The 20902-nt window shown below is 41.7% G+C and overlaps 1 protein-coding gene across 2 annotated transcripts in view; it reads left to right on the forward strand.

Moving 5' to 3' along the window:
- epb41l4b (erythrocyte membrane protein band 4.1 like 4B) overlaps positions 1-20902 on the forward strand; it is a 53540-nt gene that overhangs the window by 18121 nt on the left and 14517 nt on the right. For both annotated transcript variants that reach the window (XM_018757165.2, XM_018757166.2), the window contains exons 4-15: positions 5143-5221; positions 5453-5497; positions 6606-6658; positions 6831-6951; positions 10557-10644; positions 11503-11591; positions 11792-11861; positions 13417-13586; positions 13724-13833; positions 15310-15340; positions 15478-15511; positions 16091-16194. In XM_018757165.2, the coding sequence (XP_018612681.2) occupies positions 5143-5221; positions 5453-5497; positions 6606-6658; positions 6831-6951; positions 10557-10644; positions 11503-11591; positions 11792-11861; positions 13417-13586; positions 13724-13833; positions 15310-15340; positions 15478-15511; positions 16091-16194 (994 nt within the window). The remainder of the gene's footprint in view (positions 1-5142; positions 5222-5452; positions 5498-6605; positions 6659-6830; positions 6952-10556; positions 10645-11502; positions 11592-11791; positions 11862-13416; positions 13587-13723; positions 13834-15309; positions 15341-15477; positions 15512-16090; positions 16195-20902) is intronic.

Below are 20902 nucleotides of genomic sequence, written 5' to 3' on the forward strand. Positions count from 1 at the left end.
TCATACAGCATCTCAGAACATACTCATACAACTTCTCATTCTGGAAACGGAGTTTAATCAATATTTTTAAAACCCACGAGGAGGACGAGACTGACTCAATCGGAGGTTTACATTTGCCTTATATTTTCGGTTATTTATTTAGCGGGCTCTTGTCTCCAAAAATAACACACAACTCTCTTACAAGAAGTGTATTCAAAGCAGATGAAGAGCTTTAGATGCAGACATGCAGTTTTTGAACTGCAATCAGGTTGTCCATTGGCACCATTTTTGTGGGTGCACATTATACCGGTGACTGATATCCCTGGGCAGTTATACTGTATTGCGCCTTCTACTGATGTTATGAGTCCAGGTCTGAGAACCTTATAGTCAATCTCTCCTGATCTTTAACTACTCTACTCCATCGCCTCTCTTGTTTCTAAGATCAGGAGAGAATTTGGTTCATAAGACATTAGATTTATTGAAAAGGATTCAGCAGTTCTGAGTGAAAGAGGGAGCTCAATCCACTGTGTTGGACTCAAAGCTGACAATGTACAAAATTTAGATTTAGACTCCTTGTCAGTGAAACCATCAAGTAGCTATGGCAGTCAGGATCCTTTGACCATCTCAAAGGCAGCAACCAGAGGGTTGAACTTAATATAAGCAGCTTTAGTAAGCCTATGGAGAGAGGTGAGGAGTGGAGACACATAGGAAGCTTTGAAAGGTCAAACGGAGCTCGTACCGTGGTGTTCTGCATTAGCTGGAGATGTTTGATACATGAGGCCAGAAGGCCAGACAGGTAGGAGTTGCAGTAGTCCTGGTGGGATATCACTGTGGGCTGGACCAGAAGCTGTGTGGAGCGTGTTGTGAGACAAAGGCGGATCCTGTGGACGTTATGCAGGAGGTATCTGCGTGACCGTATTCACGCTGCACCGAAGAGCTGCCGTGGCCGCAAAACTCCAACGTTCTCTACTCAAGGTTCCACAGCTACTGCTCCGTCGTTACACTTTGATCAAACCAGGAACTGGAGCAGGGCTCAGTATTTCCATCTCATGGTGTTTCCGTTTTGCAAAACTTCAGTTCATCTTGGATTTTGTCCAGTTGACCACCTTAAACCCTGTTTGATGATGCTGATCTAAATACCACTGTTAGTACTGTTATAAGTTATAAGACTGTTGTACAAGTCCAGAATAGGGAAGCGGGCAAAATCACCACTGATCCCACACACCCCGGGCACAAACTCTTCACACTCCTCCCCTCTGGCAGGTGTCACAGAGCTCTGTCCGCCAGAACAGTTTTTTCCCTTAGGCATCACTTTCATGAACAGGTAACAGTCCCCTATAGGTCTCCTGTCAGTGCAACAATATCCAACCGCTTTTTGTAATTTAATTCTTATTTATTTACTTTTTTTGTTTTTGTACTACTATTTATACTCTCGTGTTTGTATATTCGGTAAATATGTTTATTTATTTATTTATTTATTTATTCTCTAATTCTGCGCCCGCTGTCTGTAAATACTAGAGGCACCTAGAACCACAGCAAATTCCTTGTGTGCATCAGCACATTTGGCCAATAAAACTCATTCTCGTTCTGATGACCAACTTATTGCTATGTTTTGAAGTCCTCTTCCGCATGAAGGTGTTTCTTTCGTTCCCTGTGTCAAAAATGCAAAAAGCCCCCCCAGCACTTGAGTAACTGGTTAATTTTTCCTGTAATATCTCCCATTTCCTCCACTGGAAATCAACCGTCATCCAGTGCTGCTTTCTTCCACTTTCGAACACCGTGGATTTGGACCGATCGTCGTGTGGCCTTGATGAAATCGGGCGCTCCCGTGTTTCGGTGGGAGCGTTTCCCTTACGACTCGCCATCACCACCTGCACGCTTCATATTTTAATCTCGCCATCACCCAGCTACATTCCATGAGTTGAGACGAAAATCAGGTGAGGATATTTAACTGTGCTCCGGATAATCGGATTAAACGATCACTCGTTTTCTCCTCTTCCTCGCTTCTCGCCCGTGTTTTCCGAATATGCGGTGCCTTGCAAAAGTATTCATACTCTGGGAAAGTTGCCTGGATTATAAATCATGCTTTATTGTGTACATATATGCTGCAACTCTCAATCATATATAATAAAAATAAGTTGATTTGCAGATATTTTAAAGACAAAACTGAAATATGTTGCTTGCGTAAGTATTCGCATCCACACGCTTGGTAGAGGCACCTTTTGCTGCAATAACAGCTTAATAACAGTCCAAGTCTGTACCGGTTTTGCACACCGTTCTGAAGTTTATTTCTGCAAGAAAAATCAGTTTATTCTTCTGTCTTGCATTATTAGAAAACGGTTTGTTCTGCGCGTTCCATTACTACCGTTTAACTCCAGTGACATTCCAGGGATGAAGTGAGAGAAGCTATTCCCAGTCACCCTTCCACTGATATCTCCGCTGAGGAATATCAGAAGAGCAGCAAACACTGCAACCTGAGGGCAAGGATATGAAGAAAACAGCAGGTTGTCAAAAGAATCAAGAAGGAAAGAAAGAAGCTCCGGTGAAGCCAAAGGGTCTCTCATGTTTGCGAACTGAATTTAATGTAAAATAATAGACAAGTACTGACTAATTACAGGGGCGGTGGCACAGTGGGTTGGACCGGGTCCTGCTCTCCGGTGGGTCTGGGGTTCGAGTCCCGCTTGGGGTGTCTTGCGATGGACTGGCATCCCGTCCTCGGTGTGTCACTTCCCATCCAGCCTTTCGCTGTGTTACTGGGTTAGGCTCCGGCTCCCCGCGACCCCGTATGGGACAAGCGGCTTCGGATGGTGTGTGTGTGAGAGAGAGACTAATTACAGTTTGTTGAAATACGTATATCCTACATTTGTAAGTGTGCGATCAACAGCAGCTGAACATTGCTCATCGTTTTTTAAAAATACATATTATGGGGAAAAAAGTAGAAGTACTGCTGCTGTGTAAATTGAGGGAATATATTCGGTTCCTATGTTGCTTAAAGAGATGCATATTTATGAGATGGTTGTTACTGTAATTTCCCTTTTTTAAGCAGTAATGACATTTAATCTGTAATAGTGCCAAGTGGTTTTAATCCATCACGCATCCTAATTGTACCAGATACAAAAACACGCTCTCCGTGAGCTTTATTACATTAGATGTGAAATTCGAGGAAAAATTATTGCAGCTAAAGGAATATTATTGAAATGGCTGGGAGTTCTCTCCTTGGACATACACTAGATTTGGACAGTTGCCTCTGGGTTACTGTAGACTTGTAAGGCACACCAGGGAGAACATCATGGAACGGCAGAGAGGGGAGGAATCGAGAACTTGCCACGTTGGCCAAGTCTGAATGAGTTCTTCTGTTTGGAAGATGTGACCCATTTGCTCTCAGTGGAAACATACCCCTTGATATTTCCTCTAAAAGGGCTAATTAGTGTTCCAATTACCAAGTGTCTGTGAAGGATTCAGCTGGCGCTGTGGTATAAGCATGCGGCAAGGCCGTGCGCTACAGGAAGAGCCGGCCCGCGGTGTCGGTTACCAACGTGCCTGGGAGCCAAGTGGATAATGACTCAAAAGTAATTACGAGATGCCCACATGGTGCTTCGCGTGAATAGGGAGCAGCAGAGCACTTGTCTGGATATTGAGGGGCAGGGATATTTACCTACAGAATCTGTGATCTTGATGTGTGAAGTGTATTTGCCGGCGAAATAAGAGACCTGCGCGCAACTGTATGTGGGCAGGTGAAGGACCAGGAAGGAGGGATTAGCGTTATAGTTTGAAAATCAAAAGCCTGAAGGTTCTTGGTTTTGGCTCCAGTGCGGTGGAATGAGCTCCCCTTGTCCCTCGGAGCTGCTGAGTCCCTTTTCGAAATTGAGGAATCGTCTCAAAACCCATCCCCTTCAGAGCCGCTTCTCCGCTCGTCTCAGATTTTCTCCTCGAACTTGCATCACACCAGTCAGCTCCGTTCGCCGAGATGGACTTCTGTTTACCCCGAGTTGTGCGTCGCTTTGGGGAAAAAGCATCTCCTCGATGAATAGATGTAAATGCAAACTCTTATTAAAGCCGACTGGATGTTTTCCAACACTGAACCAGAGGAGATGCATGAAGACACTTATTGCCCATTAGCGCGGATAGTTTCGGTAAAGAGCTCCTCCGTAACCGCATATTACAAGGTTGTTTCTTTTGTTTGGACTAATTGGTAGAGGTGGCTTCCAATCATTACCGCACTAAAATCTTGACAGGATCAAGGAGCTCATTGCCCATCTCCAGTAATAGGTCAGATGCACCAACCGTCTGAGATTAGACAGATGATGCGGCCTGGCCTGCGATGCGCTGGCGTGGGACTAATTCGTCCGGTGCACTCTGCGATCACGTGATCTCTGGAAGAAAATAACATGTGCGTTTCCTTTTGTTGACCATGAGGACCCCCTTCCTCAAGGGGGACTCATCACGAGAGAGTGAGCTCAAAACTATGAAATGCATGTACAGTATATGGGTACAGCCAGGATATTCCCTCAGTTACACATCCTTATTACTTACTGTTTTTGCTTTTTTTAAAAAATTTTTGTTATTATTATCATCATTACTATAATGTTGTTCTTGCTCTTTTTTTTTTTAATAATTTTACAGAGCAACTCTTAGTTGGATTGCTTGTTAACCGGCCTTGTGTCGGTATCACTTACTTGGCATATCATGGAAAAATAATTTTTGAACCTGTGACGATCACCGGAGGAAAACACGATGTTTCAAAAGACAAAATATGTAATTCTGTAAAATCATAAGGAAAAAGTGTCACTACCTTCATCATTGCACATTATTGTCATTGCGCTTCTGAAGCAGATGCTGAGATTTTGAATATGTTCTGTAATTAATCGCGCTTTCGAGCGCTCTTCATACGAAACTACACCTGAGTCATATCCGCGTGTTTTTATTTTTAAATAATTCTCTGCTCAAGCTGTTACATTTTAAGAGGTATAAATGAAATTGCAATGACCAACTTTATTTCATTTAAAGTGGAAGACTTTGGTAGAGCGGTTTTTCCCCTCGTATAAATTAGAATACCAGGAACGTGTTTGTTTTCCTTTAGACACAATATGTTTACAAGTTCCAAAAATGAGAGCACAGCAGGACTGCAGAGAAAAAAAACATAATTTTTCTTTTTTCCATCAGCCAGCCCCCCCTATACTCTCTACTTCAGAGTGAAGTTTTACTCATCAGAGCCCAACAACCTGCATGAGGAATTTACCAGGTACATGGCTTCCTTCTGCATGTAACTCTCGCTGCTGCTTTTCAGCTTTAAAAAGACTTTAATTAGTTAGGTTTAAAAAAATAAAAAATAGTCAAACTTGTCTCCGAAGAGACAAATCTCAAAACTGAAGTTAGTCCCGACATGTTTTATTATTATGTTTCTAGCTTATGCTTTTGTAACGTTAGTAGTCAGACTTTGTTCATGTGGTTTTTCATTTGTTTTCCTGTTCAGGTACTTGTTTGTGTTGCAGCTGAGGCAGGACATTCTTTCTGGAAAGTGAGTACTTTATAATGCAAACTGATGGATGGATGGATGAATGAATGAATGAATGAAATTGTCTTGAAGGAAACTGGATGGGGCCACAGCAACACACATGGAACAATGTAGTGACAAACACTGTACAGACTGGAACCACGCTAAAAGTAAATTAATAAACACAATTAGACGAGTAATTTAGATCGGTATTGTATAGAAAAAAAGAAAACCGTATTGCAGACCAAGTATGAAAGCGATTCGGAGCTTGCTGGTACATATGAGTAAATAAACGTAAATCTGGACATATGAGTCCAGATTTACATTTATTTACTTAGCTGACACTTTTCTCCAAAGCGACTTACAGTTCTAAGCCTCCGACATTTATTTACCCTTTTTAGGTAGTTTTACTTCTTTTGGTAGTTTTACTGGAGCAGTTTGGGCTGAGTCCCTTGCCAAAATGTAGTACAGCTGCGGGTCGGATTTGAACCCGCAACCTTTGGGTCCAAAGGCAGCGGTTGTCCCCCGGGGGGCCGGGAGCTTCCGGTTGCCGTTGCTGAGCGTAGCGCTGCTCCTCCTGTCTGCTTCCGGTCCTCCTGCGTGATGTCTGTTGGCTCAGAGTGTGAGACAAAGGTGACTCAGGAAGGGGCCTATTGAGAAGAGGTGCGTTAACCACCCTGCGCCTCCAAGCAGACGTGACTCTGTTTTGAGCAGCCGAAGAGAGCCGTTAGAGGAGACCGAAACCGCAGTGCGAATGAGACGTAAAATTGGGATATCCACGTGAACGAAGCGCTGTAAAAATTCCCAAAAAGTAATTTTTGATCACTCGTTGAGCTCTATACTTCCATAAGGAAAAACGAATCCAGGTTTTTTCAGGTTAAATTTAGAGACGTTTTCAGGACACTCGTTCCCCTGCGACCTGTTAGACCAAAGATGATGACTATAAAAATGTCATTTCTAATTTTAGAATTTTGGGATGACATAGTTTTTTTTTCTTTTCTTTTTCATTGGTGGTGCAGTCTGTATGGAGGCAGTTCTGTTCTGGAAATATGACAAAGGAGTTTGTGATTAATGGTGTTGTGCGAGAAGCATGTAAAACATGGTAGTGTATCTTTGTCTGCCTTTTCGCCAGGTTAAAATGTCCCTATGAAGTTGCTGTTGAACTGGCTGCTTATTGCCTTCAGAGTAAGTCGATACGATACCATTTTCTAAAGTTTCTGTGAAATCTTTGCCGTGTGTCGATGCGCAGGCGGCACACGGGACCGATACATTTTCTCACGCGCTTCGCTTTCTCCCGCGTCGCATTTCGCTGTGAATGAAGCGCTTCATTTGACCGTCCCCTGTGCGCCCATCGCAGGTGAGCTGGGGGACCGCGACCCCCTGGAGCACTCTCCGGAGCTGGTGTCGGAATTCCGCTTTATCCCGATGCAGACGGAAGCCATGGAGGCTGCCATCTTTCAGAAGTGGGCTGAATGCAGGTAGGGAGACGGGAAAAAAAAAAAAAAAAAACATATTATCGAATCTTTGCATAACAGCTGTTGATATGGAATATTGTGCATATCGGGTTTTTCTTCGAACAGCCAAGTCCCGGAGTCCTTAGCTTGGTTACTTTAAAGATTTTTTGCCCTTTGCTTTTTCTCTCGAAATAATACTTTTTTTTTTTTTCTTTTTTCAATTAACATCATCTGTTTTTAACTTTTTCAGCTCCTGCACATTATTAAAATGAAACCGAATGACTAGTTTTCTCCAAGTGTTTAGCTAATGGGGCCTAATTAAATAACAGGGCACCTCTGCTAATGGCTTTTTTGTGCTCGCTGATCCTGCTCTTTAGCACTATAATGGTTTTATCCCCACAACAGGGACGGATTAACGTGTAAAACACATTAGGCACGGTATTCTTTGCTGCACATAAAGTGGTGTAAAGGGATGAGCAAAGCTTTGTGCTTTACACTTACTCTTACTTTGAACTCAACGCCGTGCGCATTATGCACTGATGCGCTGATGTTTCGGGGTGTTTATATATACTCGTATGTATAAGAAAAGTATGTTAAAAGCACTAGCAGTGCAAGGAATGGTAGGTTTTGCAGTAAAATCTGGGAAATAATACAATGATTCTCCAGCTCAATGGATAAATCTGTGGTGTTGAAAGGAAAAATGTTATTCATATGGAATCCTAAATGGAAATTTCAGATGTAAAGGTCAAAATATTCCTAATGACATCTTGATCCACTTCAGAATGCTATATTTACATTTATTTGGCAGTATTCTTTACAATGACTTACAGTTATTGAGTCATTTATGGGTAATTTTACTTGTGCAATTTAGGGCAAGTACCCTTCCCAAGTGAGAAGCTGAGATTCGAACCTGCGACCTTTGGAACCACAAGCAACAGCTCTAACCGCTATGCGATCACAACATGCATTAACTGATCATAATGTCTGCGTATAATATTAAGAGCCACGACCCACGGTCGGACAAGTGTCTCGTCCGCTTGTCGGATCCTCAGAACTTCATTAAGTTTGTTATCCAGTCGATCCGCAGGAAGACCTGCAACCTGCACTGTCAGACCGTGGTCCCCCCATATCCTCTGGGCGACTCAAATTGTGCTGTGTGGGTGGTGCGAGGGTCCAGAGCCGCCCAGTAATAGCAGCACCATATGCACACGAGACGCAAAGTCGGGCAGATGGTATGCAGGGTTGTATGTCATTAATTAACATAAGGTGCACAGATGGAAGTAAAATTATTCTGACATCGTAATGTAAATATAGTTCCCTTTTGACTCATAGACCTTAAGCATATCTTTGACAGATACCTAATTATCGTTACATATTTTAACTTTATTTATGCTGTCCTTGGCGTGCAAAATTGTAATATGACCATATGTAAACTATATATGAGCTGACGTGGTCTAACATGTTATGCATCTTTTATGTGTGACAGAGGTGGATGTGACTGGGTTTGAAGGTTCAGACCAAGTTGGTATTGTTACTGGTATTGTGACCACAGCAGACCACGGAGAACAAGCCACGGGGTGTCATTACAGTATTATACATTGTAATTATTACTATTATAAAAGTGACTTTCTGAAATGTCCCTTGGCCGGTATACGGTCATACCATGACAGAATAATGATATCATACTTTACATGAAATGAGGCCTGTGTGACACAAGGCGTTTATTCAGTAATACTTTGCCCTACGTCATTAATTGGTCCCAAAGGGCGCGACTTAAGTCGAAAAATGACGGAAAACGAAATAACCCCTAAAAAACCAATTTAGACCCCCTACAAACCCCTAATAAGCATTCCCCTTAAGTGTATGCACTTCAATCAATGCTAAAGTAAAGAAAATCAAAAAAAGGCAGGAAAATAAGACTTTTTTTTATTTCTAAGCTTTTAATTGATTTTATAGATTACAATATATTATTTTATATATTTAACATTTATTTTTATTTGATTTTACACTTTTTTTTATTGTTTTTAAGTGATTTTTAAGTTAACAATTTTTAATATTTTTGGCTGACCGAAAAAAAACGTTTTCTTTACAGATGTTCGGCAAGTTTGGTAAGAAATGCTGTCATCGGGAAGTTTTGTTTTGCATTTTGATAATACCAGCCATCCAGATAATAAGAAACTTGTACTTTTATGTGGAATAAAGAACATAAACTGCAAATGGAAAAGTGACTGATAGGTGATTAACATGAAAAATTCTTGAAAGAAAAATTTGTCAGCGAGGAGTTATTGTACAAATGTTTCATTGTTTGTTGCACTGTGTTGTGGCCTTATGAAGAAAAGATTCGGGTTGTTAAATACACTCGTGGTGTGTTTCTAATGTAAATTAGTAAGATGGGTCCACCATGAGGAACCTCTTCCCCCTGCAGTTGCGCAACTACTTGTATTTCCTACCATCATCGTTATGTAGCAGGTATTTACCAGTCTGTGTGGTACGTGTCGCAGTGTAAACCACCCCCCTCCCGGTCGCACGGGGTGGAGCGGTCTCCGGCCCAGGGCCTCCCCGCTAAGCGGCGGGTGGGTACCGAACCCGAGTCGTAGGGATCGTCGGGCACCGCGCGGTTCTACCGACTGAGCCGCCCTGAGAATGGAGCCGAATGGAGAGGAGAAAGGAGAAAAAGACACGGGTGCGATCCGGTACCCTCACGGTGCTCAGAGCCTCTCCTTTTCATTTAAATTACAAGCGGCGAACGTGGCTGGAAAACCCGTCGACTCATCTATCCGTTGAAAGTTGATGCTCATGTGCTTCTCGCTGTTTCACAATTCAACACCACAATACATTTATATTACATTTACATTATTTATTTAGCAGATGCTTCGGTGATACAAGGTAGAGCACAATTAGTTTAGTTTTACATTTATTTATTGATCAGACACTTTTCTCCAAAGCAACTTCCAGTGAACTCTGTGTAGTATAATCAGCCCACACATCTTATTCACCAAGGTGACTTACACTGGTAGATACACTACTTACACTGGGTCACTCATCCATACATCAGTGAAACACACTCTCTCTCTCACTCACACACTACGGGGGAACCTGACCAGCACGTCTTTGGACTGGGGGAGGAAACCAGAGCACCCGGAGGAAACCCACGCAGACACGGGGAGAACATGCAAACTCCACACAGGCTCCACAATCCGCTTTCTTATTGAATCAGTCAGTGTATCTAGCAGTGGCTTTTTGTTTACAATAAACATTGTTTAGGTACATTTTCATGGTTTCATTCAAATTAGTTTTCATTTAAAATGGCTAGGAAGCCAAAACATGATTGTGCTGGTGGTGCTGAAAAGGACAGGAAAATGCAACATAAAACAGATTTAGAAATGAAATTGAAAAAGTGTGTAATGAAATATAATTATAATAGCGCACTGCCTTAATGTTCTATATAATTATTAGCCCAGACAATTATATTTTTAATACATTTTGTTTTTTTTTTTTTTTTTTTTTTTACACTTTTTTTGGCATGCTGTTACTATTTTGTATTCTCATACTGGAATCATGACTTTCTGCACTTTCAAAATGTGGGTTAACTTTTTTCTTTTCTTTTATCTTTAATCAATATGTTATAGGGGGAAAAGTCCATCACAGGCAGAAATGAGCTTTCTTAACAAGTGCAAGTGGCTGGAAATGTACGGAGTGGATATGCACTTTGTGAAGGTATGTAAATTAAACGAAATTATAATGTAGATTTACCTACTCGTCGTGTGTGTTTGATTTTAATCTCTTTTTAGACACACTAGGCAGCCTATTAATGGGAATGGGAGTTCCATGCATTTTCCAGAACTCATTTCTTTGGATGTTTTATCCAAACAGACAACTTCTGTGGTTATAATATATAGCTTGGTTCAATATATTTCATTTTGAACAAATTATAGAATATTTATGAAACTTTGTTTTGCAAGCCATGCTCTCTTCCTTCTTACATTTGTTTCTCTGGTTCCTATGGGGAAAAAGCAGGTGTTATAATGACCGAGTCCACAGCACATATGTTCACATGAATATGCAAGAATGTTTTTTCATACAAGCACAGTAAAAAATAATCCAGTTTTAATCCTCGTGTAGGGTTGACAGTATTGGAAATTTACGTTTATTTTATAACATTTTTTTAAATTTTCAGGCTCGGAATTCAAAATCATAGCTCTAGCTAAAAAAAACTCATGATTTGGATATGACAAATCAACAGAATTTCGTGTGTCAAGTGGTGTAATGTCTCAGGAAAATAACAATATAGTCCTGTGGGCAAATAAAAAAGCACAGTAGACATCCAAACTAAGTCCTAAATTTGGTGTCAGAATATTACAGTGTCTATGAAGAGAGGCTAGCTATATAGTTCTGTTATTGAAAGTACTCAGAAACCTTTGCTCCAGACTATGATAAAGCCGTTCATCTTTGATGGCAAATGAACTAATTGATCGACGTTATTTACTAAGAAACCTATGAAAGTTGCATGTTCTTATGCTTGGAATTTTCAGTTACCTGCCTTTTCTAACTTGCCGAATCGCTTCTTTTGGACAGGGCCGGGATGGGTGTGATTATGCACTGGGCCTCACTCCCACGGGTATATTGGTGTTTGAAGGCTCTGAAAAAATAGGCCTCTTTTTCTGGTAATTACCGATTGTTATTCGGTGAGAATAAACTTTACCACACCTGAATTTCCAAAAGCCACTGTGCTCCAAAATTAGAAGTACAGAAAATAATTTAAAAAAAAAAAAAATGTACATGTATTGTGTAGGAAGGCACTCCACCGGAGATTCTGTTGTATTGAATAATTACCATCGTTTTCGACATATATCCATTTCCGAAGGCCAAAAATCACAAGACTGGATTTCAAGAAAAACAGGCTGACTTTGGTTGTCGTGGAGGACGACGAGCAGGTAAAAATTTGTACTAAGCCACTTATTTGTAATGTGCTGGACAGATATTGATATGCTGTGTATGGTATGTCTTCACATAGTAGAGACAAAGGAATAGTGGCAGTATAAAAACAGTGGACAACTGAAAGCTTTGTGATGAAAGGTCTCGATTAAACTTGAACGCTGACTTCTGACCGGGTGCTAAAAAATGTGTGACGCAAGTATGCCGCGATCATGCTGCCGTCATTTGTGTCTCTTGGTTCCTAGCGAGGCTATGATGGCGTTTTCCTCCCGTTCATGTTTGGGAGGGGTTCAGCAGAGAGTATTATGATTTTTTCGAAACCCATAACAAGGCGAACGGGGCTGTGAAAATTAAAACCCTTTATGCACTTGAGGAACCTGTAAAATATTATTTTTATGAATGATCAAATTGAAATCATTTTGGTGCACGCAGCAAGTCGGTTAGAAAATGCTTTTCAGAGAAATGACACAGAGCGGGATAAATATAATTATGCAGGCCTTTATAAGACAGTGTAACGTAGCTCCTGAAAAACAATTGCTTAACAATGGAGTTGTCACGGGTATCTCACCGCTCGCTAATGACGGTTTGTCTTTTCCGTTAATTTTTGCATTAAGAATGCACAACATTTAGATGTGGTGGTACTTGGTTACTTGTTAATGCAGCTTCGGTGAGACAAGGTAGAGCACAATTTTAGTTTTACATCTATTTATCTATCAGACGCTTCTCTCCAGAGCGACTTCCAATGAACTCTATGTAGTGTTATGAGCCCACACACCTTATTCACCGTGGTGATTTACACTGCTAGATACACTACTTACCTTGGGTCACTCATCAGTTTTCCCGAATAGTAAATAATAAACACTCACGTAGCAGTACTTTCTTCATAGGTACCAGTCCTGCTAGTGCACAGCCTCTACGCACTGCAGAGACGAATAAAGTAAAATCCTGTGCTGTCCTTTCCTACAACTGCAATGATAAATCCAGCAGTTTTTACATATCCAACATGGGCCAAAGCCTGAGCAACAGCACAAGATGAACCGTTGCCCCTTGGGAGGTGTCCGTTGGTTGGTAGACTCAAGCACAAATACAAAGACTTAATTTTTGGTTAATTTTACTGAGGAAATTCAAGTTTGGTACCTTTCCCAATAGATCAGTAGGACCCCTTAAGAGACTTGAGCCCGAAACAGTATCGGTCATGTTTTCCAACCACTGGAGTACATTTCGTATCGATCCATCCCTTGAAGAAGTCATCAGCATAGCGTATCCTCAAGCACGGTACAAGAGCTGTATGAGCGGCTTGACACGAGCGGTTAATGAGCAGGCAACGCACCTCTGTACTCTTACGATCTTGACATCCGTAGCGCTTCTTTCGCGAACGGGGCGGCTACTCTCCATTTAGCCCGCTGGGACGTTGAGTGACGTTCGTTGTACGGCACGGTTATCCTGCGCAGAGCGGCCTGAAAAGCATCGAGACGACCGTATCGAAAGTAAGGATGCTGGAACTAATTAGATCTGGCCGAGACGGATATTGATTCGCGGCTGTCCGGCCCGCAGGGTCGGGAGCAGGAGCACACGTTTGTGTTCAGGCTGGAGAACGCCAAGACCTGCAAACACGTGTGGAAGTGTGCCGTGGAGAGCCACGCCTTCTTCCGCCTGAGACAGCCGACGCACAGCAAGGCCAACCGCAACGACTTTGTCCGCCTGGGCTCCCGCTTCCGCTTCAGGTGAGGGGCGGGACGCCGACGGAAACGCGGGCCGGTGCGAGAGATCCTCGAGATGTTAGGAGCGGCGAGGTATTTTACCCCGTCGTTTGTGTGTAGCTCGGTGTGCCGTCTTGTGGTCAAACGCTGCTTCGTTGCAGTGGGAGGACAGAGTACCAGGCCACCCACGGTGCAAGGGTGAGGAGGGCGAGCACGTTTGAGAGACGCCCCAGCAAACGGTACCCCTCGCGACGACAGTCCATGGTGAAAGGTGCGTCTCCTGTCCTCCCGCTTGTCTCTTCGAGAGAAAGTGTCGAATAGTTCCAAGCAACGGCACAGAAAAGCTACTAGGCACGGTGTCCAGGATCCGTTCATCTCCCGTGAAAATGTCGCCGTGCAAAACGGCGCGGACGTCTTTCTCCTCTTTTGTAACGCGGTAATGTCCAAACGTGCAAATAATGGCAAAAAGGATTTATATTCAGTCATTTTTCACCAAAGTAATATGCTTTTTGTAGATTCCATCGCTCTGTAACAGTGTTCGTGGCTATGTAAGTGTGGACTTCACACATTTACATTTAAAAATACAGTATATAGGCCATTCCTCCGTGCAGACTTTGAAGCTTCATAAATAAACTCATTCAAAGTCAAAAGTCAAAGTCAACGCTATATTCTTTGAACATGGATGGGAGTGAAATAGCATTTCTCCTGCTCCGCGGTGTGATATAGAGGACATCATTTACTATTACTAGTACAATACAATTCACAGTAACTAAGTACTAAACTAAGAACACTATGGAATAAAGTGCAGTGGTGTGCTCGGTATATAATAATAATTTATGAGTTCATTGAGCACATCGAACCAACTAATCGTTTAAAAACCAAGCTGTATGGAGAGTGTCGGCAGGCAGATTTTTTCAGGTCATATCACAGATTCTCACTTGGGTTCATTGCCAAGGCCTTTCTAGAATACCATGTGTTTCAGGTCACTGTCCCAACAGAAAATGTGGAGCAAGTTCTCCTGCAAGGTCTTTCTGTATTTGGCTTTGTTCGTCTTGCCCTTGATGGCAGCAAATTTTCCAGCTCCTCCTGCTGAATAACAAGCCCCTATTATACTGTTACTCTGCCTTGATGGCAGCAGTGGTGTTTACCTGGCTCGCGGCTTGCTTTTGTTTGCGCCGAAACAAATCCCTAGCCTTTCGTTTCACCCCGAAATGTTAACTTTGTACTCATCAGATCAAAAAAATGGGGGGAAAAAAAAGAAAATCAAGTTTTGTTTTGATTAGTTATAAACAACTCTAAATGCTAGTGTAAACTGTACTAATGTGTACATACATATATATATATTCTGAAATTTATAAATCTCTGCTTGTTTACTGATAAGTCAAAAAATACAGGAACAAAATTTAGACTGTAATAATGAAATTCAAATGTCTAATGTATCATTTTTAACTTTGACTTTTAACTTGGAATAACAGTTCTTTTCGAAACTTAATTTGCCTAACTTTCGAGAATAATTTGCACTGACATGAAATTATATTGTATTGATGTACAAGTAAGGGGGGCACGGTGGCGCAGCGGGTTTGGCCGGGTCCTGCTCTCTGGCGGGTCTCGGGTTCGAGTCCTGCTCGGGGTACCTTGTGACGGACTGGCGTCCCGTTCTGTGTGTGTGTGGCGTACAAGCTCGAAATTCTAAGTTTAGCTCGACAGTTTAACTTGTCTTAGCCGCTGTCATTTACTCTATTCACAGCCATCAACCCAGCAAAACCAACACATCTGAGGTAAATACCCATAATTGAGTGGAGAGCCTCACTTTTCTTTCTGCTTAATGACGAATCTAATACAGCAATTGTTTATGTGCATTTTGTGTGCGTTTGATATATTATGACTCTAACGGTCGTCTACACGTGCCTTTCAGCGCTCAGACTACTCCGGATCCCAGCCTATATCCAGTAAGTAGAGCCACTGCAAAAATGAGAAAGGGTGAATACGAACGGCATCGATGCGATGCGCCCCACTATTTGCAGTTCCACAGCTATGTTGCGCCGCCTGTGTTACCATCTTGCGGTAAACTTTACTCCCACAGATACACATCAAAACTGGCAAAAAAAACTCCAAGTTTAAAATAGTTTCTTTAAAAATCATTTCTTAGCAGTTAAAAGTGTTATTTGAAAGAAAAAAAAAATTTTAAAGAGTGTGTTTGTAATAAAGAACCACCACTGAAAATATAAAACACTTGTTTTCCATTTCTCTTAGTGTTGCAGAGAGATTTCCTGGAATGGGTCATCCGCAACCATAAACGAATAACCCTTAGATTTCTTCGACATGTATCAGCTTTGCTTCATTCACGTTGACATTAGTTATATTGTGAATTTATCGCTATGTCCTTTTGAAAGGAGTACTACCTTCCGCACCATGTCGTACAGCAGAAAACCATGTAAAAAGGATCTAAATACCATCTGAAATTGCTTCCGCGTTGCATCCCGTGCAGATGTTAGATTATAGTTTCCCTCCTACTTTCTCTCCTCCAGTTCCAGCACAACATCCCTATGTCCCAAGAACCATGGCACCAGAAACATCCTGGCCTGACGCACCCCATATATGCCCAGCACCCAGGCCACACGCCCCCGCCTAGGTAAGACTCGGCGTTCCACCTGTGTAGTGGGATCTGTTGCGGTTCCACACCGGTTTTCAGTTCCCATCCCAGTGACCCACTCTATATGAATTAATATTACGCTATGCTAAAAATTATTATTTTTTTAAATTATTTTTCATTTAGCTTACACTTTTGTTTAATGAGGCATCTTTCATTCGCTCGTATCGTTATTTTATGTCCGCTGCTGGATTCCTGTTGTTCGGAAGCTATCCCGGCAATACAGGGTGTGATGCAGGGTGTACCCTGGATGGGACGCTAGCCCCTCGTGGGGCACTTACTTATTTTAGTTTTGTACAAAGCAAAAGTGCATGAAAGATTTAAAAATAAAGAAATAAATAAAAAAAATAAAAAATCAGATAATGACAGCCCAGTACGAGATATTGCTTCAGCTAACAAAAGACCAACGTAGAACTAGACTAGATACAACTGAATAAGAGCAAATTAAATGAAGGCAAGAACCACAAAATTACAGCCAACAAAGTCAAACTATCACATAGAAACTAGAGTTAAGAACACGTTAATGTACCGCAGTTAGTACATTTATTTATTTAGCAGATGCTTGATTGATGTTTCAATGATAACTCAGTCCTTTACTTGGCTTTCAGTGATTTATTCCATTTCACGTTCCAAAGATTATTAACTAATGAAACATTTATGAATTTCTTGAACACAGTGAACCAACATTTAATTCAATTTTAAAAAATTACAGCAAATCCTCAGCTATTGTGCTTCATTTAACACAATTTTATTAATGCGATTCATTAAATGAGCAACTCTATCACGGATAATTATAAACTCATTGAAACAAAATCTAGCATCTTAAGTGGGTCACGTGGACTGAGATTGAAAACCGTTGGTTCAAAGGAACGGAGAGCTCATTAACTATTTATTATTCTAGTACTAAGATGATAAAATGTAATCCTCTAAGCGTCAGTGTAATAAATTTCACTTTTGTCTGTGGGCTTAGCGTTCTTTCAAACGGCTTCACTTCAGGCTCTACTTACCGTGTTCCCTGGATTTTCACTTTTGGTGGCAAATTGGTCAATTACTTTCAGGCACCTTGAAAGTGGTGGTGGGATTCTTCTCAACAAACATGATCGGCTCGCTCGCTTTCTTACTAGTGCATGCGCATGAACTCTTGCCCCTATGAAAGAGACCTCTTCTGGAGTTAGTTCTCCATCTGAACATGGGCGAGAACAATGGCCAAGATGACTTTCTAGAAAGACTTTTTTCCCCAAACCAAAATTCTCAGAAACGTGGGCTTTTGAAGACTCGCTTGATTGGTGGCAGGTTTTAGTTTTCCACGGAAGACTTAAGTGCGTTTGAGATAGAGGTTTGTTTTTTTTAGTTTTGAGTTATTATATTTGACAGTAATTATATAGATGGTTTGAGTTCAGTCAAGACCAACTATGGATGTATGTCCTGAACATCTGGTATGTTACAGCATTGACTATATTTCTGTAACTATTATACAGTTTGTCTCTAATTTTGTTTTGTATTCGTTTACCAATTGCAGGGTTAGATTTTTGGGAAGTGGTCGTGAATGTAGTTAAAGTGCTAGAGTGGGAGTGGTAGTGTAGTGGTTAGTGCGACTGCCTTTGGACCCCAAGGTCGCAGGTTCAAGCCTCACCTCTGGCTGTAGTACCCTAGAGCAAGGTGCTTACCCTGAATTGCTCTAGTAAAATTACCCAGCTGTATAATGGGTAAATAATTGTAAACTCAATATTGTAAGTCGCTTTGGAGAAAAAGCGTCAGATAAATGTAAATATTTGTTTTTTTCAGCGTCATACAAAGCACAGTTGCTATGTTTCCTCACACAGTTATTGCAGGACCTCCTAGCAATTCTAACATGCAGATATTACTTGTCTGCCCAGGGGGGACAGTATGGAATATGAATTGCTGTGAGGCACGCTGCGATTGACAGGCGTACTGTGCTCCTCAACCTCTTGGCTGCTGCTTCTTTCTCTCGGTGTGCTACTCCGAATCATTTTCCCGCCTTGAACTCGAGCCCTCTGGGCAGTATGCGCTCACAGAGTAGTCTCACCTTCTATTCCTCTTTCTATTATTTCTCTGCTGCTTCCAGTCTAGTTGCTGATCAACATGTGGCCAATGCACTGTTTTTAACGGTCCACCTCTCATGAGCCTAGTGCATGACTAATTCATACCTGTACCTATGGTCCAGGCCCCCTCATGCCACAGAGCTACTCAACAGCCCGTCCTCCGTCGCCGTCACGGATCGCAGCCACAGACCTATTCCAGATGGGAACAGCAGCAGTAATCCAAGAGTGGTCAGCGTTGTTTACAAGGACCGGGTCATGACAGCTCTATGAGTGACTGGCAGGAGGAATGGATGACCGGCAATAGGATGACTCACATTTGCCCCACCGAGGGTGGAGCCCGATACCACGTCTCTATACCGTCTCCCGTCTCTACTGCTCTGTGTTTTTATTAGTGCTCATCAGTATTCTGGTTCTAAATCATCCACGTTAATATCTGATCGATTTACAGAGGATTTTTTTTTGTTTGTTTTTAACAACCACAGTTCACATGTCAAAACCTGGGAGTATATTTTTACCAGCATCCTAAGATTTCATTTTAACTGATTTTTTTTTTTTTTTAAAACAGCAAAAAAACCAATAACCTTTTCTGGACTTAGTCTCTCGGGCTGGAATGGAATCAGTTCGTACCTTGTCTACATTCTTCTGAGCAGGAGGATAAACTTAAAATATTTGATGTGTGATATACCTGATACTTATATAAGGCATATAGGTCAGATTATGATCGCAGTGTAATATGTCATTTTGAAGAAGCTTCGAATGTTGCAGAAGCAACACGTTCCCTTGTCTATGATTCAGCAACATTTTGATCGTGTTCTCTCGGGTTCGGCATCTGCACGGTTTGCCCGGTAAACATGTCTGTTGACAGCTATTATGATGGCTTGTACAAACAATTATAATGCAGATAAAATCATCAGCGTTGTCCAAATAAGCTTTGTATTGTACACTGGTTTTTTTTTTTCCCACATTATCTCTTTTTCTGTAAAGTAAGCATTTCATTATGAAACACATTTCTTTGCCCCTACTCTTAATATCTACCTGCTCAGACTAGAATGTCATTATGGTGTATTTATTAAGCACAGGCAATAAGCAATTAACGGAATAGAAATCCCACAAAGGTAGGGAGAAGGTCATCACGCTGGGCTGCCATCATGAGCGCTGTAGAAAATAAAACTAGGAGCTACTGGTTACTACACTCGCACAAGCTGGCTGGACGCTGCATGTAAACACACAGTTGATGAGCAAAACTTTAATAATACAACTAGACGGATGTTTTCCTTGAGCCCCCGCACAAAGATGCAGGGAATGACTCAACAGTGGGCCATTCCCACCAGTTTGTCCTGGTGCACTCATTTCTTTTTAGCTATTATTATATACTGGTCACATGACCAATAATATGCAGCAACTGATAGAGTGAATGAGTTGAATACTGGACTGTTTGGGGAAGAGGACTTTTTTGAGGGTCGTGTCCATTTTGTGTCCATGTGTCCTTGGAAGGTTCCTTGGAAGTCCCTTGGCTCTTCTTTGGAAGCGCATCTCGCGGTACTTTCACGTAGATCAGGGGTGTAGAGTTTGCTTGGCTGCGGTCTTGGGTGCACAGGTCTACGGGCACCTCAGTGTTTCAGACCTTACACAGCGTTTCCAGTAAGATCCCTTTGTCCCAGTAAAGTGCCCAACTTTTTGAAAGTCCCATATGAATGTCTTTAAGGAACACAGGGTGTTCACGTTCGGCGTTGCACGAGCAGTTCCGTGTTTCGCTTCTGTTCCACCTCACAGTACACTATGACCCTATGAACTTCCCAGGTATTTTTTGTTGGTTTTAGCACTGATGTGTAATTAAAGCAAATTAAACAATGATAATATTCTCCACCGGTGTCCAGAACGAAGACATGCGACATCGGAAAAGGCGCCTTTTTTTGTCCCACTCAATTTTATGCTTGCAAACTCCCTAATGACTTCTTGGAGATGAATCTATTTTAAATTTCAACATGTTGTGGTAAAAGATTCGTTCACATTGGGGTGCGAACGAGAAATTGAAATGCATGTTAAAGAATATCACATCCTGCCCATTTCGAAGACGACTTCCTGGTAGTAAGTCAAATAATATTTCAGTACATGAGGACGTTGTTTGGACACGAGTGGCGGATCCTGCTGCCAAATAATCTCAGGCTCTATTTGTCACATAAGGAGATTCAAATGATGGTCATTTCACACAATATATTGGACACAGTGATGGGCAGCCGCACAATGCATGCATCTATGATAAGGATGATGAGTTTTTTTTTTTTTTTTGTGAATTTTTCCATCTGTCATCGTCACTGAAGAATCTCTCAGGAATGATTATATTTTTGTAATGAAAAAAACTGAATCAACTTTGCTGTTTGCGGATGTAATCATGTTGTGTGCGAGTGACCCACTGTAAGTAGTGTATCTGGCAGTGTGAGTTACCATGGTGAATAAGGTGTGTGGGCTGATAACACTGCATAGAGTTCATTGGAAGTTGCTTTGGAGAAAAGCGTCTCGTAAATAAATCAATGTAAATGTAAACAATTGGTTACTTGGTCAATGTGCTTCGGCGCTGTAGGGAATGTCAAGAGTACAAAAAGATACCTGGAGCTTTGTGAAGGAGC

This window comes from Scleropages formosus, chromosome 8 (assembly GCF_900964775.1).
Source record: "Scleropages formosus chromosome 8, fSclFor1.1, whole genome shotgun sequence".
Taxonomy (NCBI): Eukaryota; Metazoa; Chordata; class Actinopteri; order Osteoglossiformes; family Osteoglossidae; genus Scleropages; species Scleropages formosus.